The sequence below is a fragment of the Suricata suricatta genome, chromosome 8, assembly GCF_006229205.1.
Source record: "Suricata suricatta isolate VVHF042 chromosome 8, meerkat_22Aug2017_6uvM2_HiC, whole genome shotgun sequence".
Classification (NCBI taxonomy): Eukaryota; Metazoa; Chordata; class Mammalia; order Carnivora; family Herpestidae; genus Suricata; species Suricata suricatta.
Window position 1 is genome coordinate 80883034 of NC_043707.1, and position 26262 is coordinate 80909295.

General features: G+C 37.8%; 1 protein-coding gene across 1 annotated transcript in view; it reads right to left on the reverse strand.

Annotated features, from left to right (window-relative positions):
* The window catches only part of LOC115297654 (nucleosome assembly protein 1-like 1), a 165807-nt gene that overhangs the window by 125736 nt on the left and 13809 nt on the right, over positions 1 to 26262 (reverse strand). The window contains 2 exon segments of the mRNA XM_029945812.1: positions 13456 to 13578; positions 23327 to 23695. Coding sequence (XP_029801672.1) covers positions 13456 to 13578; positions 23327 to 23695 — 492 coding nt within the window.

Here is a 26262-nt window from a genome sequence, read left to right on the forward strand (position 1 = left end):
ACTCATCAGGTGATGGACATTTAGGCTCTTTCCATGTTTTGGCTATTGTTGACAGTGCTGCTATGAACATTGGGGTACATGTGCTCCTATGCATCAGCACTTCTGTATCCCTTGGGTAAATTCCTAGCAGTGCTATTGCTGGGTCATAAGGGAGTTCCACTGATAGTTTTTTGAGGAATCTCCACCCTGTTTTCCATAGCGGCTGCACCAGTTTACATTCCCACCAACAGTGTAGGAGGGTGCCCATCTCTCCACACCCTCGCCAGCATCTATAGTCTCTTGATTTGTTCATTTTATAGGCTACAGTTTATAAACCCAGGAAGAGAATTGCCAGCTCATAGGATAAGGGAAAGTTTAATTTTATTTGATAATGACAAATTGCTTTTTGAGGTGGTTGTATAAATTTACTCTTACCAGCAGAATAGATGAGACTGTCTGCCATTCTATAATTGTCAAGGATCTTATTTGTTACCAGTGTAAAATGGTATCTCATTGTGATCTAAATTTGCATTTTCTGGATTATTCATGAGATTTGATTATCTTTTTATGTGTGCATTAACAAATTTTTACTCCTCTTTGAGGGGTGAATGCTTGTTTATGTCTTAATTTTTTTGAGTATAATTGACACACAGTTACGTTAGTTCCAGGTGGATAGCATAGTGATTTGACATCTCTATACGTTGTTTTGTCTAAGAAGTTCTTTTCTGCACAAATGCCATAAAACATGTTTTTGTCTTGCTTTCTAAAAGTTTTAAGATTTTGCCTTTTATGTTTAAGTTTTAATTAATCTGTAATTGATATTAATATATGGTGGAGATAATCAATTAATTTTTCTTCCTAATGGATAAATAATTATCTCAATATTGTTAAAAAGTTCTCCCAATGTTCTGTATGACCGACTCTATTTTTTTTAATGTTTATTTTTGAGAGAGAAAGTGAGCACAAATGGGAGAGAGGCAGAAAGAGTGGGAGACACAAAATCCTAAGCAGGCTCCAGGCTCTGAGCTGTCAGCACAGAGCCCAACGTGGGGCTTGTACTCTCAAACTGTGAGATCATGACCTGAGCTGAAGTCGGACACTTAACCTACTGAGCCACCCAGGTGCCCCTGTATGACTGAGTCTTTTATTTATTTATTTATTTGTTATGTTTATTTATTATTGAGAAAGCATGAGCATGGGAGGGGCGGAGAAAGGGGGAGACAATCTGAAGCAGGCTCCAGGCTCCAAGCTGTTAGCTCAACTTGGGGCTTGAACTCAAAAACCACGAGATCATGACCTGAGCTGAAGTTGGATGGCCAACTGACAGCCACACAAGAGCCCTGACTGACTCTTTAATATGAGCTTTTCATATATGAATCAATCTGGTTTTGGAAGACTCTAGTCTATTTGATCAGTCAATGTATCTTTTTAGGATAGTAAAACATACTTAACTTCTTTCTATAGCTTTATAATGTTTTGATATATGATAGCACAAATTTCCACTTATTCTTTCTCAGGTGTGTAAAATATTTTAGGCTCTATGCTCTTTAAAATTTTTTTGAAATTTTTATTTATTTTTGAGAGAGAGAGACACACACAGAGTGTGAGTGGAGGAGGGGCAGAGAGAGAGGGAGACACAGAATCTGAGCTGTCAGCACAGAGCCTGATGTGGGGCTTGAACTCACAAACTATGAGATCATGACCTGAGCTGAAGTTGGCTGCTTAACTCACTGAGCCAGCCAGGCACCCCTATGCTTTTTCACATACACTTAAATTTTTTTTATGTCTTTTATTTATTTTTGAGAGACAGAGAGAGACAGTGCGAGCAGGGGAAGGTCAGAGAGAGAGGGAGATACAGAATCTGAAGCAGGCTCCAGGCTCTGAGCTAGCTGTCAGCACAGAGCCTGACCCAGGCTCTAACCCACCAACCATGAGATCATGACCTGAGCCTAAACTGACTGAGCCACCCACGCGCCCCTCACATACATTTTAGAATCCTCCCAAAGCCTTGTTGAAGTTCGTATTGAAAATGCATTGGATTTATTGATAAAATTAGGTGAGAATTGCCATTTTTATGATATTGAGTCTCTCTACCCATAAACATCTATGTTTTTATCAATATAGGGCTTTCTGAATGTCTTATCTTTGCTTATATAAATGTTATTTTTTTAAAATTAGTGTTTTTAAACTGTTGTTTGTTTGTAGAAATGCTGTTGATATTTATGGAATGAACATAGGTCAATTACTATGCCGAACTTTCTTATTGATTATAGTTATTTACCTATAGAATCTTTTTATTTTCTAAATTGACAATATTTATCATTTGCAAATATGCACAATTTTGTTTTCCTTTTCCAATAACTATAGCCTTTATTTCCTTTTTATATTTGCTGGTTAGGATGTCAGTAAGTGTCCAAGATAGGCAATGGTAAAGGATATCATTGTTTTTATTTTAAGGAAACGCTTCTAAATTATTCAGAGTTGTTTTGCTATAGATTTTTTGGTAGACAGTTATTATTGAATTAAGAAATTGGACTTTTATTCCTTGTTTGCTAAAATTTTTTAAAATTATGAATGCATGTTTATTTTGTTCTCTTACAGAATCTACGTATGATCATATGATTTTTTTCTAATTGCTTATTGTAGAAATATCACTTATAAATTTTTCTATTTTTTAAACTATCCTTTCATTCCTGGTCACAGTCTTTTTTCTATATTTCTAGATTTATTTTATAAATATTAAACTTGCAATTTATATCTGTGTAATAGAGAAAGAATAAAGTTTTTTTAATTCTAATTGACTTTTTGTGCTTTTGAAAAAAGATTATACTGGGTTCTACTAGGTCATGCATGGGACAGTGGGAGTATTTTCTCATATTTTGTTCTTTGTAACCTTTTGGATAATGAAATGTGTTCCTCAAAACTTTGGTAGAACTTGCCTGTAAAATAATGTGGGTATTTTTACAAATACAGACCTTTGACTTGTCATTTACCTTCTTTAATGCTTACTATTCCAGTTTCCTATTAAATTAGTTTGGATGAGTTACATTGTTTTAAGATTTTATACATATTGTATAAGTTTTCAAATATTGGCATAAAATTATTCGTAGTATTTTCTTATCTTTTAAACCTACCCTATAGGTAATTATATATCCCTTTCAAGCTGAATATTATTTATTTGTGTTTCCTTTTTCTTGATCAGATTAACTAAAGTTTTTTTTTTAATTCTTTCAGTCTTTTCAGAGGCAGGTTTTTTTTGTTGTTGTTTATGTAAAAAGATTTAACTTTTGGGGCGCCTGGGTGGCTCAGTCGGTTAAACCTCCGACTTTGGCTCAGGTCAGATCTCACGTTCTTGGGTCCGAGCCCCGCGTCAGGCTCTGTGCTGACAGCTTGCTCAGGGCCTGGAGCCTGCTTCCGGTTCTGTGTCTCCTTCTCTTTCTGCCCCTCCCCCTCTCATGCTCTGTCTCTCTCTGTATCAAAACTAAATAAAGCATTAAAAATAAAAATAAAAAGATTTAACTTTTATTTTCTTAGAGTTCATTGTGTTTTCTGAGTTTTTTCATTTGGAGGCTTAACCTATTAATTTTTAGTCTTTCTTCTTTTCTAATATAAGCATTTGAGGTTACAGATTAAGTTAGGTTAAACTATATAGGAAATTGCTAATATTTGAATGCTATTGACTTACAGACAATGACAAACTTAATGTTTCCATCACAGTATTGTTTTCCAAACCCCACAACTTCCTTCCTTCCTTCCTTTCTTCCTTCCTTTCCTTCTTTCTTTCTTTCTTTCTCTTTCTCTCTTTCTTTCGCTTGCTTTCTTTTGAGGGAGTGAGAGTGAGAGAGTGTGCATTCACAGAGGAACAAAGGGAGAAGGAGTGAGAGAGAATCTAAAGCAGGCTCCATGCCCAGCACGGAGTCCAATGTGGGGCTCAATCTCACTTGAGATCATGAACTGAGATGAAATCAAGAGTGGAATATTTAACCAACTGGGCTACTCAGGCACACTCTCCTAACTTTCATATACAACATTTTACTTAATCAGAGCCAAGTTAAAATACATTTTTATTATGGTTTATTTTTGATCCATGGATTAGTTAAAGTGTGTGGATTATATATGTATGCCTTAAATATCCAAATTTATGAAGGTTTAAAACTACCTTTTTTTGTTATATGATGTTAACTTCTGAGTTGCATTGTGTTAAGAGAATGTGTACTATGTTAAATAAAATAATTATTCAAAACTTGTTAAGATAGTAAGGAAGACGTCATTCAAGATGGGGACAATTGCAACAGGTTTTGGCAATAAGGGAGATAGATTAGACTCAAGTCTGAATACAGGGACAAGTGGGGATTTATAGCCAAGGAGCAAGGTGGAGATCAATGGATGGATTACTAAGTAGAAGGAGGATCTTGGCTAAACCAACTTGAGAAGGTTCTTGCTGAAAGCAGGTTAAGGTGATCAGATATTGGGGGGAGGGGATCCTTGCTTAATTGACCCAGCAGCATTCTTGCCAAAACTGGGGACCAAGTGGGCCAAGGGTAGAGTGCCAGGTTGGGGCCTATAGGTAAAGAGGGCTCAGAGAAGCCTGACTCAAGTTTGGTCAAGGAGAAGGTCTTTGTTAGGGAGTTGAGACCCGTCTCTCCCCGCTACTGCACAACTCCACTGCAGTTGCCTTGAATCAAGTCTTCCTTACCTTCTTTAAAATTTTCTGTGAGTAATTTTTTTCTTTAGCCACTGTATATCAGTTTCTTAAATTTGTAGAAATTTGCACTATGGCCTTATAAGTGACTACATTTTGAAAATGTGATGAGGATGTTTTGTGATGGTTAAAAACAAGGCACTAGAGTGGAATTACCTAGGGTCAGATCTCAGCTTTGCACTTATAGACCTATCTCATAATAGTTTTATGAAGACTAAATGAATTAGTTAATAACCTGTCAAGTGCCTATAATAAACCCTTAGCGCACAATAATCACTCAAGGAAAAAATTAGCTGCATCATGATAATGATTGTAAAAAGAATGTGTGATCTTCAATTGTTAGGTGTAGGATTATACACACACACACACACACACACCTACTCATATATATACACATACAAATATACACACACTGTATCTATAATGAAAATAACATATACATCTACATCTATATGTACGTTCAAACTTGCTCATTGAGGTTTTCAAATCATATATAGCTTATTTGTGGTTTTTGTGTGCTTGGCCAAGCAATAATTGAAGCACAGTGATATCATCTAATATATATTATATAATAATATATGTAATTATATAACTAACCTAACCTTCTTTCCCAAAAGAATATTACTAATATTAAGACTTAAAATTTTCAGTATTTCTGTGTCCTTAAGTTTTAGGTGTGTCTCTTACAAACAATGTTATTGAAAATCAAAAAAACTCCAACTAACACGCTCACTGGCAAATTTAGCTCAATTACGTTTATCATGATTCATTATATATTTGGACTTGTGTTTTCCTTTTTTGTGTGTGCTCTTTATTTCCTCCCTTTTCCTCCACTTTTTTCCTCTTGCCTTTTATTTTGGGGTGTGGCTAAACTTTTAGAATATTTTTTAAATGTTTAATTTGGGGGAGAGGGAGGGAGAGACAGGGAGAAATAGATACAAAATGTGTGTGGAGGAGAGGCAGAGAGAGACACAGAATCTGAAGCAGGCTCCAGGCTCTGAGCTCTCAGCACAGAGCTTAACGTGGGGCTCGTACCCTTGATCTGTGAGATCATGACCTGAGGCGAAGTCGGATGCTTAATTAACTCAGCCACTGAGGCAAGGCGTACCCCCGGAAAGAAAGAGTGGGGTGTGGCTAAACTTTTAAGTTAATTTGCTTGTTTGATCCATGAACTTGAGTGGTTTTCTTGTTAGGCTGACATAGCACCTTCCCTGCAAGCATTTGGAAATAGGTGGAGGTGCTTTGTTGTTATTGTGATTGTTGTGTTGTTGTTAGTGTCTGGACTGGGTGCTTCTAGCATTTGGAGAGCAGGTTTCGAGGATGCTGAGTATCTTGCAATGGGCAGAACAGCTTTGCACAGCGAACAACTGACCAGTGCAAAACACCATTGGCACTCTTCTTGAGAAAGCTTGATATACTGGTTTGAAAATTATACATCATTTCTATCCTTCTACTTACCCTTGAGCTGTTACCACAGACATTTAATCAAATATAATTTAAAATCTTAACTCCCTCTTTAACAATTCAAGGACCCTACAACATTTGTTCTCTAATTAACCTGATGTCATATATGCCATTGTCCAGAATGTTTTTGCCATTTAAAATTTGGAACGTCAGAAACTATATGTTATTATTATTATCATCATTATTTTATATTTTATATTATTATTATTTACATTTATAGCAGAATTTCCCAGTATCACTGTTTACCATTCTTTCTTAAATTTCAGAGTTTTCTTCAGGGACTATTTCCTTGCTTCCTGAAATTCCTTTCATGAACTCAGTTGCCATTTATCTGAAAATGTCTTTGTTTGGCCCTGTTTATTTACTGCTGACTCCCAAATTTATGTCTCTAGTCCAAACCTTACAAATGAATTTCAAATTCCTGTATCCATTCTGACATCTCCATGTGAGTAATACACATTTCAAACTTAGCATGTTCCAAACTGAGCTCTTAGTCTTCCCTCTGAACTGCTCTGTTCACAGCTTTCCTCTTTAAAGTAAATGTCAACTCCGGCCTTCCCGTTGTCCATCTACAACTCCTCTGTGTTATAAACCACTTCAAAACCATAACACATCCTTCTGACACTTATCAGATGTGACCACTCCTCACCGTTTGCATTGCTACTACCTTTGTACATGGCACCATCCTCTTTTACCTCCATTATTGCAATAGCTTCCCAGCTGGTTTTTCCTGATTCTCCCCTTGTCTTTCTTTAAAAGTGTGAATCAGGGGCACCTGCGTGGCTCGGTTGGTTAAGCATCTGACTTTGGCTCAGGTCATGATCTCGTGGTCCATGAGTTTGAGCCCCACAGCTCAGAGCCTGGAGCCTGCTTCGGATTCTGTGTCTCCCTTCTCTCTGCTCCTCCCCTGCTGGCTCTCTCTCTCTCTCTCTCTCTCTCTCTCTTTCTCTCTCTCAAATAGATAAACATTAAAATTAAAAAAAAATTTTTAGTTTATTGTCAAGTTGGTTTCCATATACCACCCAGTGCTCTACTCCTCTAAAAAATTTTTAAAAAAATTTTTTAAATTTTTAAAAAATTTTTGAGAGACAGAGAGAGATAGCGTGAGCAGGGGAGGGTCAGAGAGAGAGGGAGACACAGAATGTGAAGACAGGCTCCAGACTCTGAGCCATCTGTCAGCACAGAGCCCGACGCTGGGCTGGAACCCACAAACTATGAGATCATGACCTGAGCCAAAGTACGATGCTTAACCGACTGAGTCACCCAGATGCCCCTAAAAATTTTTTTTTTAATGTAAATCAGATCATGAGATGACTCTGTTCAAAACTCTTTATGGGCTTTCCATTTGATCTCGAGTAAAAGCCCAAGTTCTCACAGTGATGTGGAAGGTTCCATGTGGTATCCTTCCCCTAGCTCTGCTGTCTCTCCAACCTTGTTTCCTACCATTCTTGCTTACTTCCACTGCTCTCGCCACAGTGGCATTCTTGCTGTTCTTTAAACATGCCTTTGAGCTGCCACATGCCTTTCAACTTGCTGTTTCTCCCTCTGATGCTGTCTTCATAGCTACCCACTAAGCTGCTCCCACGCCCACTTCCTCAGGTCTCTGTCTAAATATCACTCATTCAGTGATACCTTCTCAAGCACCACGTTAAAGATTACAAACTCTCCCTTCCTTTGGGACTATCATCCCCTTTTCATGCTTTTTCTCCATATCATCTGACATATTTAGTAAATTATCTTCGGTGCCCACTGCTACAACGTAGATTCCATGAGGACAGTGATGCTTGTCTGTTCTTGACACAGAGTAGGTGCTTAGTAAATATAAATGAATCAATAGATGAATAATCTATATTGAATATTTTTTCAGTGCTATTTTGAAAAAAAAAATTCCTCTCTTCTTGGCTTCCATTTTTCTGTTAAGCTTGCTGTCAAGATTTAGTTTTAACATCTATGTTCTTTCTGACTGGTTTAAGACTGTCTCTTTGTTTTCACTTCTTCAGTTTCCACGATTGTGTGTTTTGGCATGATGTGTTTCATTCGCCCTGCATGATGGACATTGTGCTTCCTGTATCGGTGGATTGATGTCTTTTGGCAATTTTGGAATATTCTATATCGTATGTCTTCCAGTGTTGCCTTTCTTCCATTCTCTCATTCTCTCCTTCTGGACTTTGGATAGAGGATTATTTGATCTTTGCATTATGTCTTTCATTTCTCTTATATTTCTTATATCTCTTTAAAAATTATACATCTTTTTGTGATGCATTCTGATCTATTCATATCTGTCTTCTAGCTACTGGTCCTCTCTTCAGCCATGTTAAAATGTTGTTAGCCCATCCATTGAGTTTTTCATATCAACAATAATGTTTTAAATTACTAAAAGTTTTATTAGTTAGTTTTTTCTTATCTCTTACTACCTGCTTATTTTATGCTTTCATTTATTATGTCTTGTTTTTTTTCACATATAGTTTTTCCCTTTGTTTTCTTAACTGTTATTTTTAATATCTGAAGTCTTCGAAGAGTTTAAAACTATTGCTTATTGTTTTGGTTGGTTCCTGATGTGTTTGGTTATTTTTTTAAATTTAGTTTTAAATTAAATTAAATTTAATTTAATTTAATTGTAAGCTCATATTTATTTGATCTTACTTTGAGAGAGTACTGCAGACCTAAATTGGGATGCTTTTCTCCAGAAAAGATTGGCATTTGCTTCTGCTCAGAGTCCAATTCACTCTCAACGTGGGACCACTTTAGTCCCTTTGAGGCATTTGGATGATGTAAGAGTTTGAGGCTAGGGTGCTGTGTCTTGGAGCTGGTTCATGGCTTAGTCTTAGTTAAGTCTTTGTTTGCATTCAACTTACCCCATTTCCTCTTACTTGGTATTGCACGGTGCTGCCTACTTATGTTTCAGCTCTTGGGTTTTTTGTTTTAATTTTCAGTCGTGGTGGTAGAGATGCTTGGATATTTTTCTTAGTTCCTGCAAACCCAGCAGTTCTTAAAGACAGTATGTATTATTCATGATGTACTTGGTTTGTAGCAAAAAGGCTCTTTTAGAAAATTTGGTTTACCATTCTGTGGAAGCCATGATTGTGTCTTGAAGCAACTCCAATCAGGCGTTCTTTCCCATCATTTCAGTAAACCCAGACTCATCAAGATTATCACTGAGCTCCAGATTTCGGAATCCAGTGATCAGATCTCATTTCTCTCCATCTCTTACTAGCACTTGAATGACAACTTTTACATCCCTTAAACATAACCTGTTGAACAGCTGGCTTTGAATTGCTTGATTTCCTGAGATGCATCTTTTGTATTAAAGCAAATAAGAAGATAAATAAGTAGGTCTTCAACAGTGGCCCACTTTGGGGGCTCATCCTACTCAGGGTCATTGTGGCACACAGTTCAGTAATTCAAAGGAGCAAATACAATGTTAACAATAAATCAAAAGAAACATGCATTAATAAAAAACTACTAGACTCATAAACAACTTATCTTTCCCCTTAGATAAGACAATTTTTTAACAAACAAGGTGATATTCTTTTGACTGTCTCCCTTCAGAAACTTAATAAAAGTATTGTCCACCTATTAATACCAGATGGTGTTAGAGGCAGTGCTAATCATTTTGATGTTTTTGTGCCACCTACTTTATCATTGCTATGATTTCCCAGAGGCCCTGCTGCAATTTGGACACTATTACTATCGTGAGACACTGGCATAAGCATAATGGGGGATTCTTGATGACCTTGTGGAGCTTACTTCAGGTTGGCTGGGGAAACTCTTGCATCCCTACCTGTAATGCAGGGAGCAATGCACTGTGTGCTAGAAGGGAGTACAAAGTGCTAGGACAAAGAGTGAGAAACAGTTATTTCTTATGGGACGAGCTGGACAAAACTTTATCAAAGAGGTAAAATTTTGGTCTGACCTTGAAAGTTGAATAGGATTTCAATAGGTATAGATAGAAAACAGAGGTCCCAAGTCATAGATGTCAGTAATAAAGAGTGGATTCTAGGAATAAGTAGAAAGAGTGTATAGTGTGTGTGGCTGGAGGGGCAAGGAGATGGGAGACATATGGCAGGAGATCAGACAGAGCAGTAGGTTCAGAGCAGACCACAGAGGACTATGGATATCATGCTAAGAAGTTTTTGTTTTTGCTTTTGTTTTTGTTTATTCTGTAGCAAGGGTCGTTGAAGACTTGGGGGCAGTGAATTTACAGAATCAGATTTGTGTTTTGACCAGGAAGATAATTGCTGGCAGTGAGAGTTCTGTTCCCTCCATATGTACTGAGTGCTTGTGTGGAGGATCTACACAGGTGACAAAGCCATTCCCACTTTCAAAGACCGTAGTCTATTACTGTGCCAAAAATGAGTTGGAGAAGGATGAGACTGTTGGCAAAAGATCAATAGGTTTCCATAATGTTCTAATTGAAGGATTATAAAAATTTGAGGCAGGACAGTTGCAGGAGTAATAGAAAGTAAGGAGCAGAATCAAGAGACACTTTAGAGACAGCTTCAAAAGGATTTTAAGCTGAGTGCAGTTGTAGGCAAGGGAGATGTCAGCCTCAAAACCTCTAAAGTTTTTACCTATGTAACCAGGAAGATTTTATTCATGCTTTTATTCATTAAGAAACACAGAAGGAAAGCAGGCTTAAGAATGGGAGAGAGGGCAGGTTTAGTTCTGTTTTGGATTTATCAAGTTTGAGGTGCCAACATGACACTTGTGAGGATAGGTACAAAAGGAATTTAGAAAGGCAAGTCTGAGAAGTAGAGGAAAAATGAGGACTAGAACTATAAGTTTGAAAGATGCTGACAGAGAAGTTAGTTGAAATTGGGTCAGTGATTGAGAACTATTGGAAGAGCCAAGAGTGAGAAGAGGAAAGGGTTAGAAAAATGGGTCACCAACAAGTGTGGGAGGATTGGTGATGTAAGTTAGAGGAAACTTAGGATATTGCAAGGAAATTAAAGAAAGGGAATATTAATAATAGAGGTTGGCTAGCAATGTGAGTGGAGGTCAGGTAGAATGAAAGGCAAAGAGAGCTCATGGATTTTTTTAAATTAGAAAATTATTGGCTACCTCTGGAGACTGGTTTTAGTAGAGGAGTGGGCTCAGTAGTTTCATTAGATTGCAGTGGAATGAGGAGTAAATGTGAGATGAAGCCATAGAGAAATAGATTTCTTTTTGCCCATTTAATCCATAAATATTTATTGAACATTTGCCTCTCATTTGTGAAGTGAGGGAAAGGGGGGAGATGGGGTAGTTATTTAAAGGGAAACTCAGGGTCAAAGAAGGATTATTTTTTTATGGGAAAGTCTCTAGCAGAGGGAAAGGAGGCAGTGCAGAGGGAGAGACTGAGTCTGGAAGATGAAGAAGAAATAATAGAGCCAAGATACCATCGGGTAGGAGGGGATGTGCTTATAGCCATTGATGGAGAGGTTTACTTTGGCCTAGGGGATGTTCAGTTGGGTGGGGAAAAGGGTGAGTTTAAACCAAAGCTCCAGAGTCAGAGTTCACAGTTTTAATCCACACTAACAACTGATTTATTTGGTGCATGTTATTGTATGTGATAATGTTTGCAAAATGGCATAATAGTAGTATTTGTCTGTGGGCTCTATCTTCACATTTTTCAGGTGAACACAGCTCTTTGAACACCATTTGAAATATTGTAGGGGGGATGGTGCTGTTAGGACTCCACCTAGTCATCTAAGACAATATTACAAGATGAAACTTGGTATAATTTCCAGTAGTGCAGCCACACAAACAGTGTCCTAAGCAGTAGTTTACCTGCTATGTAGATAACAATGGCCATTCTCAGGAAATGACTCCTGTTGGAGTCAATTGGTGGTCAATTGAAATAATAGCAGTGTCAGTGTCTGAATGTGTGATGATATACATAATATTTAAACATTTTTGAGAGCTTAAAGAACTATGCTTTTGTTTGCAAACACAGGAGACTGTTTGGAGCATATAATAGTCTTACAGAGGAGGAGCCTAAGCTAAGAGAGCTTTTCTTTGTTTACGTTATGAGGCAAGGGTGACTGTTTCCTCCTGTGAGCTGCACAAAGTGTCTGTAGGGGATTAGCTGAGACAGTCTCATTGTGGGAGAAAAGAAGCTGAGTTTGTTGTGAATAATACTTACTTTAATTCAATTTGCATCAAACTTGCTTTTGCTGCTAAGGTGTTGTTTAATAGCGAATCATTTGAGGAAGCTTCACCAAGCAGCATGGGAAATAGATATTGAGAGTTTAGAGCAATTGAGGAGAGATGAGAAATTGAAAAGAAAACTTAACCTTGGTTTAATGCATTATAAAACTATTCACTAAAATGAATGGAGGAGTTGAGAGGAATTCTATTTTCATTATTGACAAGAACTGCCTTGACATTCATATGTCCTAAATGGCAACTGTCTCCACATAGGCAAGAAAAAATGAAGGCAGAAAAGCTTTAAAAATTCTACCTTGTAAAATAATCTGCCCCCCACCCCCACCCCAAGAAAGGACTTAAGTTTGAAACAGGTTTCTTTTCGACTATTAGGAAATAAACAAGCCACACTTTTGGCCACTTCCTTGAATTATATGTTTTCATCTAATTGACTGATCTGTTCCTCCCCCTTCCTTCAGATGGCTGTTTTTATTGTTTAGTTTTTGCTACATCATCAAAAGTCTTCTATATTTCTCATTGGACATGCATTAATAATGTTTTACCTGCAACACAAAGAGTTACTTATATGATAAAAAGACAATGAGTGGATTTAAACTCTCCAATAAAAACAAAAATCCCCTCTTCTTCTTCCCCACTAGACTATTAAATACTGAAAAATCCACAAGCTTTCTGCAAAGAGGGTTGCATTAAGGATCTATTAAATAAGTATGTTAATTAAACCTTGACATTCTGGAAAAGTTCTAATTAATTTTTAAACAATATTGAAATAATCACTTGGTACCTCATATTCTTTTAAAATATCATAACCCAATCAATCCCACACACAGTATGCCACCATAGGCTGTTGATTTTCTAATGGTTAGAAACACAGTTCTTTGGTCTGGATAGTAATCATGATAGCTTGAAGTGGGGAGAAAACCAAAACACCGTTGAGGTTTTATGGAAGAGACCAGAATTTTTAATGGCTCCATTGGCTCTCCAAGCATTTGCTTTGTTTCTTCCTTGATAGGAACTAATGTATTCAAGTGCAATACTTTTTATTTAAGCCAGTATTTACCTAAGGTTGTTGGGTTAACTCTTCTCACTGGAGAGATTCTCCCATTTAGTGAATTAGGTCTCGTTTTTTTCCCCGCGGAATTGTCCAGTTATGCCCCAATCCTCACCTGACTTGACTTCATAGTGGAGACAAAATCCACTTTGTAATCACTGGTAGGAATTTGTCTGATTTTGCTATTGTTGTTGTTGCTGCTGCTCATGGCATAAATTGAGGGTGTTCGGATAGGATTCTGTGGTTAGACAAGAGTTACAGGAGAAGTGTTGGGGAACTGTAGGGAGAGAGCTGAATTTGGCAGGGGCCTTGAGGCCTGAGCTCAAGACCACTGATCTTTCTAAGATGTCTAGCTGTTCTTGAAACTGTCTTGCATCAACACTCAGGAGAGGTTCTCACCACCTGTTTGAGATTCCCTGATATGCTGATTAAAAAAGGCAGATCCAAGAGCTCCATTCCAACCTATTGTATCAGATTCTCTGGGGACCCTGTCTGCAAATTTGCATTTTAAACAATATTCAGGACTTCATACTTTAAAGTCTGGTAACTTGACCCTAAGAGATAAGTTTAAGATTCTTGGCACACACAGCAAAGCCAGCCCTCTCTGAAGTGCCGTCTGTCATCTCTCACCATTCCCAGGCACAAGCAGTTATCAGTGGGGAAATGCATGCTTTTCTCTTCACATCATACAATTTAGGATCCTCTGTCTTTGTATATGATTTTGCCCAGAATTGCTCTTTTGACAATTTTTGTATATTCCTTTATTTTTTATTTTTATTTTTTAATATTTATATATGTTTGAGAAACAGAAAGACAGAGCACAAGTGGGGGAGGGGCAGAGAGAGAGGGAGACAGAATCTGAAGCAGGCTCCAGGCTCTGAGCTGTCTTCACAGAGCCCAGTCTGGGGCTCAAACTCACAAACTGTGAGATCATGACCTGAGCTGAAGTCAGATGCTTCGCTGACTGAGCCACCCGGGTGCCCCTACAGATCCTTTTATATGAGAGAGTTTCAGAAAACAGTAAGTTCCATGAGGGCCATGACCTTATCTATTTCCACAGTCATGTCTTTAGTGCCTAGCACAGTACCAGCACATAGTATGTATTCAATAAGTACTTAGAATGCATCAGTGCTTAGACATTATATCCCTCTTTTGCCCAAGAAAGATGTGATCATCTTTTGCTCTGTCTTTTGGACAGGTTTTTTAAATGTTTATTTATATGGGGGGGAGAGAGAGAGAGGGAGAAAGAGAGAGACGAAGGGGCAGAGAGGGAGATATACACAGAATCTGAAGCAGGCACCAGGCTCCGAGCTTTCATCAGAGAACCTGACCTGGGTCTTGAGTTCACCAGCTGGGAGATCATAACCTGAACCAAAGTCAGATGTTCAACCAACTGAGTCACTGAGGTTCTCCTCTTTTGGACATAGTTTTAACATGAAGCTAGTTTGTGACAGTTAAGATCTAGGACTACTGACCCTGGAATCTCTTCTTTGGTTTGTTAGAATATATTTCTCCAGTGAGAACCACCTCCTAACAACAACAAAAATTTAAGATGTTCTATTAGAAGTGGTTATAGTCGAAATATTAGAAATAGCTATTGCTGAAATTGGCAGTGAACTCAACTGTCACCAAGCCCCAGCATCACTATCAGAATCTCTAAGGATATGGCCTGGTCATACATCTTCTTTAAAAGCTACAGAGAGGATGCTGTCATTTAACTAGAGTTGAACCACTTCTTATACAACATGCAAAATAGTGTCCTCAGTGACCATCTATTAAGTATGTGTTCTGTAAACTACTTGGTATTGTCAGAAGAAAGGAAATCTGAATCTTAGTCTCTGGCACTAACTAGCTTTGTGTGAGGCCAATTATTTATTGCTCAGAACCTTAGTTCTGTTATCTTTAAAATATGGTGTTAGGTGTTGGGTAGATCTTTCAGATTCCTGACAACTCTATGCTTCCATACTCTTACAATTGCAAGCCAAAGTGAGATCAGACATGGAAATGGCAAAGTTGCACAGGTGGTGTATGTACCCTGTGACAGCTGTCATTTATTTGTTCCTAAATAAATCATTATAAATTGGTCCTTGCACTGGGAATGCCTGTCAGGTTTAGTTTATTATGCTAAATAGGACTCTCTTGGATAAGCTAATTTAGCTTCCAAAGTCACATGGATTAGCAACTTCCACAATGAGAAGATCTGATCGAATCATATTTTACACTCTTAGTTTAATTTGGGTGAGCACACATTTCCTGAGTCCCAACTGGTATATCATGCACTGTGCTAAATTCTGAGATACAGAGATTAATACGATAAAGTTACTGTCCTTGAGTTGCTAACTAGGATATGCATAAATAGGGAGGGTGTAAACACGGTGATTGCCCATAATAGAAAACTGATGACTTTTAATTTTCTTATTGTCACCTGAAGTCACCTATTTCTAGGTTTTTCCTCTACTGACACCCAAATCTTATAATCCAGGGCTAAGAGTCTGAAGAATAGAGACTACATAGGTCAGCTTGTTTTTAAAGACAGATTGGACATTGAGAAAGTAGCTTTTTTTAAATTAAAAAATGTTTTTTTAACATTTATTTATTTTTGAGAAACAAATCATAAGCAGGGGAGGGGCAGAGAGAGAGGAACACACAGAATCAGAAGCAGGCTCCAGGCTCAGAGCTGTCAGTACAGAGCCTGATGAGGGGCCCGTACCCATGAACTGTGAGATCATGATCTGAGCTGAAGTCTGACGCTCAATCAACTGAGCCACCCAGGCACCCGGAGAAAGTGGCTTTGACTGGAAATAAGTTTTAAAATGAAAAAAGAAAAGATGAGAAAAAACATGCATATAATTTTATCTTGCAGTTGTAAATCATAGAGGTACTGAGACATCTAAGAGTGTGCAGGATACAAGTAGCTTACTAACTCTGCATTGGTATGGTTCATGTGGAGAGGCAAACAATCCAGGTTTCTAGACTCATTGAAAATGTGCTAAGGTACTTCTCTGCATTAGGCCCAACTTAAGTCCAGTCTTCAATTTTCAGAGAAGAGTATGAAGTTAACTAGATGGAAGATCTAAAAATCTAGGAATTGCTTAGGTGGGCAACTGATATGTTACCTTGGCATACTGATGGCATTATAAAAAACACAGAGACTTGTTCTCCTTGACTTGGAAAATCTGTAACTAATTTTCATGCGCTTTAAGAGACAATGCAGTCAGTGCTTTTGGGGTTCTCTGGTGAAAAGACTCCACTGAAAATGGATGCTGAAACTAATAATAGCTAATGTTTATAGTATGCTTGCTGCATGCCAGGCACTGGTCTAAGCACTTGGCATTCATTGTCTTATTTCATTCTAACAGTAACCCCTATTATCATTTTACAGAGAAGAAACCTAAAGAACAAAGATGTTAAGTAAAATTGCTTAGATTCTAATAGGTAATAACTGGTAGAACTAGGGATTGAGCATGTAAGTGAGTTACAGTCTTCTGGATGGTAGGTAAAAGAAATAAACCTAAGCCTGCTTATACAAAGGAAAGACATAGGGCTCTCAGATGTAACCCACTGAGGAATGAGACTCCATGTCAGGAAGAGATTCACTCTCCACCTCTCTCATCCTCACTTCTCCTTCCTATGTGTCTGCTTTGTTGCCTTTTTCTCTTCAATCATCTTGGCCCCTTGGCCTAGAACTGGCAAATAATAGCAGGATATAGTGGTTAAAGCCCTGATATAGCATGTCAGACATAAAGTTTGCAACAACTTATCAAATGGCCTTATGCAAGTCACTAAGACTGTACTTGGTCGTCCTTGTAGTTAGTTGGATGTCTTTTAATATAAAGTGAGCATGGATTTCAGATAATTATTTTTTTCCAAAATTTAATTAAATTTTAGTTAGTTAGCATATAGTGTAATATTGGTTTTAAGAGTAGAATTTAGCGATTCATCACTTACGTATAACACCCAATGCTCATCATAACAAGTGTCCCTCTTAATGCTCATCATCCATAGCCCATCGCCCACCCACCTCCCTCCACCACCCCTCTCTTTGTTCTCTATCATTAAGAGTTTCTCATGGCTTGCTTCTTTCTCTCTTTTTTACCCCCTTCCCATATGTTCATCTGTTTTGTTCCTTAAATTCCACACATGATTGAAATCATATGGTATTTGTTTTTCTCTGACTGACATTTCATTTTGCATAATATACTCTAGCACTATCCACATCATTGCAAATGGCAAAATTTCTTTTTTGATGGCTGAGCAATATTCCATTGTGTTATATTTCATTCCATATATATGCATGCCACATTTTCTTTATCCATTCATCAATTTATGGACATTTGGGCTCGTTCCATAGCTTATCAATTACTGTAATGCTGCTATAACCATTGAGGTGCCTGTACTTCTTTGAATCTGTAGTTTGTGTCCTCTGGACAGTAGTGGAATTGCTGGATCATAGGTTAGTTCTATTTTTAACTTTTTGAGGATCCTCTAACCTGTTTTCCAGAGTGTCTGGACCACTTTGCATTCCCAGCAATGATGTAAGAGGGTCCCTCTTTCTCTGCATCCTTGCCAACATTTGTTTTTTTCTGTGTTGTTCATTTTAGCCATTCTGATAGGGTGTGAGGTAGTATCTCACTGTAGTTTTAATTTGTATTTCCTAGTTTTAATTTGTATTTCCCTGATATTGAGTAATGTAGAGCATCTTTTCATGTGTAGTTAGTCTTTGGAAAAATGTCTATTCATGTCTTCACATTTCTTCACTAAATTATTTTCTTTTTGGGTCTTAAGTTTGGTAAGTTCTTTATAGATTTTTGGATACTAACCCTTTATCCAATATGTCATTTGCAAATATCTTCTCCCATTCTGTAGGCTGCCTTTTAGTTTTGTTGATTTTTTTCCTTCACTGTGCAGAAGTTTTATTTTTATCTTGACGAAGTCCAAACAGTTCACTTTTGCTTTTGTTTCCCCTGTGTCCAGTGGCATATCTAGTAAGACATTGATCTGGCCATGGTCAACAAATTGTTGCCTGTGTTCTCTAGGATTGTGATGGTTTCCTGTGTTACATTTAGGTCTTTCGTTCATTTTGAATTTATTTTTGTGAATGGTGTGAGAAAGTGGTACAGTTTCATTCTCTGCATGTTGCTGTCCAGTTTTCCCAGCACCATTTATTGAAGAGACTGTCTTTTTTCTATTGTATTCCATTTCCTGCTCTGTTGAAAATGAATTTACCATATAGTAATGGGTCCATTCTGGGTCTTCTATTTGTTACATTGATCTATGTGTCTGTATTTATGCCAGTACCATCATAATGTCTTGATGACTGCAGTTTTGTAATGAGGCTTGAAGTCTGGAATCATGATGCCTCCAGTTTTTCTATTTTTTCACCCCTCAGGGTTGCTTTGGTGATTCTGTTTCTTTTGTGGTTCCAAACTTTAGGATTGTTTGTTTTAGCTGTGTGAAAAATGTTGGTGGTGCTTTGATAGGGTTTGTATTGAATATGTAGATTGCTTTGGGTAGTATAGACATTTAAACAATTTTTGTTCTTCCAATCCATGAGTATGGAATGTTTTATATTTCTTCAGGTCCTCTCCAATTTCTTTCAGAAATGTTTTATAGTTTTCAGAGTATAGATCTTTTACCTTTTTGGTTAGGTTTATTCCTAGGTATCTCATTGTTTTTGGCGCAATTGTAAATGGTATCAATTCCTTGATTTCTCTTGCTTCATTGTTGGTATGTGCAGATGCAACAGATTTCTGTATGTTGACTTCATATCCTGCAACTTTGCTGAATTCATGTATTAGTTCTAGCAACTTTTTGGTGGAGTCTTTCAGGTTTTCTACATAGAGTGTCAACTGCAGATAGTGAAAATTTGATTTCTTCTTTGCTGATTTGTATGACTTTTATTCTTTTTGTTGTCTGATTGCTGTGACTAAGACTTCTAGTATTATGTTAAATAGTAATGGTGAGAGTGGACATCCCTGTCTTGTCCCTGACCATGGAGGAATAGCTCTCAGTTTTTCCCCATTGAGGATGATATTAGTTGTGAGTTTTTCATGTATGGCTTTTATGTTGTTGATGTCTGTTTCATCTATACCTATTTTTTGACAGGTTTTATAAAAAATGGATGCTATATTTTGTCAAATGCTTTTTCTGTACCTGGTGAGAGAGTCACAGGGTTCTTATCCTTTCTTTTATTAATGCAGTGTGTTACACCGATTGATTTGTGAATATTGAACCACCCATGAAGCCCAGGAATAATTCCCACTTGATTGTGTTGAATAATTCTTTTAATGTACTATTGAATTCAGTTTGTTAGTATCTTGTTGAGGAATTTCATATCCATGTTTATAAGGATTATTGATTGGCCTGTAATTCTCCATTTTAGTGGAGCCTTTGTCTGGTTTTGGAACCAAGGTAATGCTGTCCTCATAGAATGAGTTTGGAAGTTTACCTTCCATTTCTATTTTTTGGAAGAGTTTGAGAAGAATTCTTTAAATGGCTGATAGAATTCCCTTGAGAAGCTATCTGACCTTGAACTTTTGTCTTTTGGAAGATTTTTAAAAAATGTTTATTTATTTATTTTTAGAGAGAGAGAGAGAACAAATGGGAGAAGGGGAGAGAGAAGGAGAGACAGAATCCCACACAGGCTTCATACCATCAGTGCAGAACACAGTGCAGGTCTCGAACTCACAAACAGTGAGATCACATGACCTGAACTGAGGTCAAGAGTCAGATGCTTACCCTACTTCACCACCCAGGTGCCTCCGGGGGATTTTTGATTATTGATTCAGTTTCTTTGCTGGTTATTGTTCTGTTCAAATTTTCTATTTCTTCCTGTTTCAGATTTGGTAGTATGTGAGTTTTTAGGAATTTGTCCAGTTCTTCCAGATTGCCAAACTCATTGGCATATAATTTTTAATAATATTCTCTTATAATTGTATTTCTATGCTGTTGGTTGTGATTTCTCCTCTTTGATTTGTTATTCTATTTCTTTGGGTCCTTTTTCCTTTCTTTTTGACAAATTTGGCTAGAATTTTATTAATTCTTTCAAACAACCAGCTTTGTTGATCTGTTATACCTTTTTGTTGTTGTTGTTGTTTGTTTCCATATCATTTATTTCTGTTCTAATCTTTATTATTTCCCTTCCTTGGCTGGTGTTAGGCTTTATTTGCTGTTTCTTTTCTAGCTACTTTACATATAAGATTAGGTTGTGTATTTGAGACTTTCCTTGCTTTATGAGGTAAGCATATTTTGCAATATACTTCCCTGTTAGGACTCCCTTTGCTGCATCCCAAAGGTTTTTGACTGTTGTGTTTTCATTTTTATTTGCTTCCATGTATTTTTTTAAGTTTTTTCTTGAGCTTCCTGGTTAATCCACTCATTCTTTAGTAGGATATTCTTTAACCTCCATATATTTGTGGTCTTTCCCAGTTTTTTTTTCTTATGGTAGACTTCAAGTTTCATAGTGTTTTGATCTAAAACTATGTATGGTATGATCTCAGTCTATTTGTGCTTGTTGAGGAATAATTAGTAACCAATATGTGATCTAATCTGGAGAATGTTCTGTGTGCACTTGAACAGAATGTGTATTCTGCTGCTTTAGGATGAAATCTTCTGTATATATTTGTTACACCATGTAGTTGAAAGCTATTGTTTCCTTGTTGATTTTCTGCCTACATGATCTTTGCATTGCTGTAAGTGGACTATTAAATTCTCCTAAAATTATGGTATTATTATCAATAAGTTTGCTCATGTTTGTTATTGATTTATAATTTGGGGTGCTTCAAATTGGGTGTATAAATATTTACAATTCTTAGATCTTGATGTATAGACCTTTTTTATTACAACTTAGCTCCTTCATCTGTTGTTACAATCTTTGTTTTAAAATCTCATTTGTCTCTATAAGAATGGCTACTCTGGTTTTCTTTTGATTTCATTACCATGATAGCTGGTTCTCTATCCCCTCATTTTTAATCTTCAGGTGCTTTTAGGTCTAAAAATGAATCTCTTGCAGGCAGCATATAGCTGGATCTTGTTTTTCTTGTTTTTTTTTTTTTTTAATCTATTCTGATACTCTGTGTCTTTTGATTGGGGCATTCAGTCCATTTACAATCAGTGATTATTGATAGGTCTGAACTTAGTGCCATTGAGTTACCTGTGAAGTTGGTGTTTCCTGTGATATTCTCTGTTTCTTTCTAGTCTTTGTCACTTTGGGGCTTTTTTTTTTTTTAATACCAGTTCCCTTTAATATTTCTTGCAGGGCTGGTTTAGTGACTAGGAATCCCTTTACTTTTTGTTTGTCTGAAAAACTCTTTATCTTTCCTGCTATTTTGAATGATAGCCTTGCTGGATAAGTATTCTTGGCTGCACATTTTTTCCATTCAGCATGTTGAATATATCAGGCCACTTCTTTCTGGCCTGCCAAGTTTCTGGGGACAGATCTAATGAGATCCTGATCTGCCTTCCCTTGTAGGCTAAGGTATTTTTTCCCCTTGCTGCATTCATGATTCTTTCCTTTTCTGTTTCTTTTGTGAGTTTGACTATGAGATGTCTTGGTGATGGCCCACTTTTGTTGATTTTAATGGGAGTTTTCTGTGCTTCTTGAATTTTGATGTCTGTTTCCTTTTGCAGATTAGGGAAGTTTTCAGTTCTAATTTGCTCAAATAAACTTTCTGCTCCGTTTTCTCTCTTCTTATGGGAATCCTATGATATGAATTTTATTAGGTTTTAAGAAGTTGCTGAGTACCCTAAGTCTACATTCATGATCCAATACCTTCCTTTCCCTTTTCTTTTCAGCTTCATTATTTTCCATAATTTTATCTTCTATATCACTGATTCATTTCTTTGATTCTTCCATCCTCATTGTCATTGCATCCAGTCAGCTTCACATCTCAGTTACAGCATTTTTTATTTTGGACTGCTTAATTTTTAGTTCTTTAGTCTCTGCAGTAAAGGATTCTTTAGTGTCATCTATGCTTTTCTCAAGCCCAGCTAGTATCCTTATAATTGTTGTTTTAAATTCTGGTTCAGGCATATTACTTATATCTGTATTAATTAAATCCCTAATCATTACTTCTTCCTGTTCTTTCTTTTGTGGTGAATTCTTCTGTCTTATCATTTTGTCTAGGTCACTGTGTCCACCCCTGCTCTCTTTCCTCGCTCTGCTCCCTCCCCACCAACCAGGGCTCCTGTCAGTGCACACCCCTCGTGCCCTGGCGAAGCTGGTTCTATGAGTGATGTTTCCGGGGTCCCCGGTGGCTCCCCCCAGGATGGTTGTCTTAGGCACATGACAGTGTAGGAATGACAAGTGGACTTCACTAATACTTAAATCTCTTGTCGATTTCATTTTTTGTTAAGGTTTTCCCTGATGACTTTTTAGCAATTTAACAAATAAAACAAAATGGACAGAAAAAAAAAAGTTGTTGTTAGGAAAGCCTGCTACAGTCCTGCTCCTGAGAGTAATGTGTATATTAAGAAGAGGTCCACAAAAAGGGAAAGAAAAAAAAGAACCTAGATCCTATATCCCCTACAGCTGAAGCTTTTCAGTACTCTACAATCAGTAGACTTGGTGCATATGTGGGGTTTGTGCTGATCTTCTGGGAGAGGGTCTTGCTCTGCTGATTCTTAGGCAGAATTGCCCAAGTGGAGATGCACTTGCAGGGCACAGGGGGCAGGGCTTGGTATAGGTGGCCTCCACTGGGAGAAGTTGTGTTGCTCACTGAAATCAGTCAGTGCTGATGGGTGTGCAGGTTGGGGGAATGGTGTCATCTCCCTCCCTTGTCCCTGGAGCAGGGAGTTCATGCCTTCCACTCTTTAGGAAGCCCTCAGAGAAGAGCAAACAATCACCCCTCCTGTGTCCCGGCTTCTGTCAGATGTCTCCCTTCACTCTGTCTGTGCTCAAGCTGTCTTTCAGCCAGATAGCACAGTATTCCTGTGTTTTACCTCAGGCACAAAGCTGGGTTTCAAAACTTCAAATTTTAGGGACCCACCTGCTCAGACCTGCACTGGTCCTCTGTGGGAGAGTCTTGCCAGGCTATGGCCGGTGCCAACTTGTCCCAGAAAATGGTTGAGTGACCATGTAGCAGTTCAGAGTTTATGGTAAAGCACAGCAAAAACCCAGCACCAAGGTTTGTTGCCTTCAGCCAGTGTCTTTGTTCCTCTGCTAGTGAACAGAGCAGCATATTGGTGCTGCCACTTCTTTTTGTCCCTGGAGAGGCCATGCTGACACTCCCAAATGTACTCCAAGAAGGGTAACTGTTTCTCCCCATGTGACCAAGGGGATCCTCAGATGACACTGCCTGCTCCTGGGCTTCCTCCCTCCTTTCCCACTGGAGCACCACTAAGTCTGCCAGGACCACCTGGCAATGGTGCAAACTTCTGAAACTTCAGACTTTGTGCTTCACTGCTCACAAAACTTCGTGGTAGTTAGCCCCTCTCCTTTCCCCAGACAATGGTTTTAGGGAAGACTTTTTTCCTGTGTAATACCCTGTGCAACACACATGGGGTATTTCACTCTTTCTCTCTTTTCCTCTCTCACTCCTTTCTTACTGATCAGGGCTCCCTCCCCTTTGCAGCACCTGCAATTTTTTTCTCCCCCAAATCAACTCTCCACAGCTCCTACCTTCCATGATGTGGACATTTTTCTACTTGTAGATGTGCAGTTTGTTCTATCGGCCCTCAGTTCAATTTCTTGGGTATTCAGAATGGCTTCATACTTACCTAGCTGTGTTTGAAGGATGGAGCAAGTGCAGGGTTTCCCTACTTCTCTGCTGTCTTAACTCCTCCCCTCTGGGATAATTATTTCTATATTTAAGCAGCTTCCATGATTTTCTCCTATATATATAATACTTTTCTGAATTATATATGAGAAAAATCTTCCACCTCTATCTCAAATAACTCTTATGCTGCTTTGATTCTTCCTGGAAATGGATTGGATAACCACACTTATTTGAATGTGGGAAGACTTGGTGATTCATGAGTTTCTTATCCCAGGGTTTTATGCTTATTTAAAGGACCGACTTGAGAGTGATTTTCAAATATCTTCAGGATGAAATTTCCGACCTCAGAGGAAAGGCTGAGACAAGGCAGATATTTGGGGGTATCATTAACCTGGGAAGCATTCTTAAATTATTCTTTACTGGTATTTTCCTATTCTAGAAATTCTTTACTGGTATTGTCCTATTCTAGAAATTTGATAGTAACTTGTCCAAGATCCCACTACAGCCTGTGATTTGACCCCAGGCAAGAGAGTCCATGCTCTTAACCACAAAAACATGTCTTTTATCTGTATTATTTATAAGTTATGTGGTTTCCCATGTGAGACATGATTAATTAATAACACATTTGTTAGGGAAAATCTGAGTTTATAGGTATATCAGAAGTGTAAAATCAAGCTACTACTAGTATTCTGTAAGTCTACAGAACAGAAGTAGCCCAATCCTGAGAGCATTTATTATAGGAGGCATTTTGCTATTCTGGTATGCTTTGAAATTTCAATGCATGACTGGGATCTTGATGGCAAGCTCTAATTTAGACTGATTTGTTTTGGAGAAATAAATGATAAGTTACTTATAGAGATCAACATGCAATCTGACTTTAAAACATGTTTGCCTAAAAATTAAGGTAGACAGCATGGAGGACTGTTAACTTCTAATGATAGGAAATAATGAGGACATAAACATAGCTGAGAGGATCTTGCTATGGTGTAGAGGGTCCCCCAACAACTTTGTAAGCCCAGTACATCAGTCAAGGGTAAGGAGTGACAAGCAGTAGGGCCTAAGTGTGTTTGACTTAAGCAGGACATAGACTTATTGCAAAGAATCCATGTAGCTGATAGAGCTGCTGGGAATGTTAGAGAGCCAACCCCAGAAAAGAGGCAGAATGAAGTGGATCTGGGTTCCCAGAAACAGAGTCAGTTTCACAAGCACCAGCCCGGTAAGGGCACGAGCTCTCGGGTGCCACAGCTTGTCTTGTTGGCAGAGATGCCACTGCGACACCTGGAAATTGTGCATTGTTGCTGCCATCAGCACCACCAGGATTGATTCTCCCCTATCCCTTCTGGGAAGTGAGTCTCCTTTTCGGTTTTGTAGTGGGCAGTAAACTCACTCATACATGAAGCATTCAAGGACAGGAGTTCAGATACTGAGCAGACAGCAGGAAAGAAAAAGACAAATGCTCACTATAACTGGTTGGGTCTGACCTCCTGCGGTATCATTTTGCATGATTAATCAGGAAAACACATCCTTGTTCTCTTGTCTATTTTTGTTATTTCTTTCATAGAGATTTGCCTCCAAAAGACTTTCAAATTTCTTCATTTATTTTTGTAGTTAAAAATAATTATTGATTTCCTATAACACGTGAAGCCTTATTCCAGGCACTGAGAGCTGCAAAACAAGAAAAGACATAAACCCTTCCCCTCCATTGCTCATGTAGAGTCAGGGAGGGGGAAGAAGGTGATATATAAATTCAATGTATGGAGAGACAGTTCATGGAAACAAACAAAGGAAGGCTTCAAAGAAAAAGGCTATCTGAGCTGAAAATTAAACATATGCAGAGAGAGCAGACATTTCACATGAGGGAAACACAAGAAAAGAGATAGTATGCTTGTATTGAGGGAACAAATTGTTTGACTGATGACCACAGAGATAAACCAGGAGATAAATAAGGCCTAGATTATAGATGTTTTTGAATTATTTGCTGGGAATTTGTGTTTTAGTTAATAGGTACTAGGGAACTATTGAGGGTTTTTGAGCAGAGTGAGTGACAGAAATCTGACTGTGGTTTAGGAAAATCAATCTAGCAATACTGTATGTCATGGATAAACAGAAAAACCAGAGTCAGAAGTTTATTTTAAAGAAATCATATAATCCAGGACAAAGTCATTAAGGCCCAAAAATAAGTTGGTAAGATTGAGAATAGAGAGGGA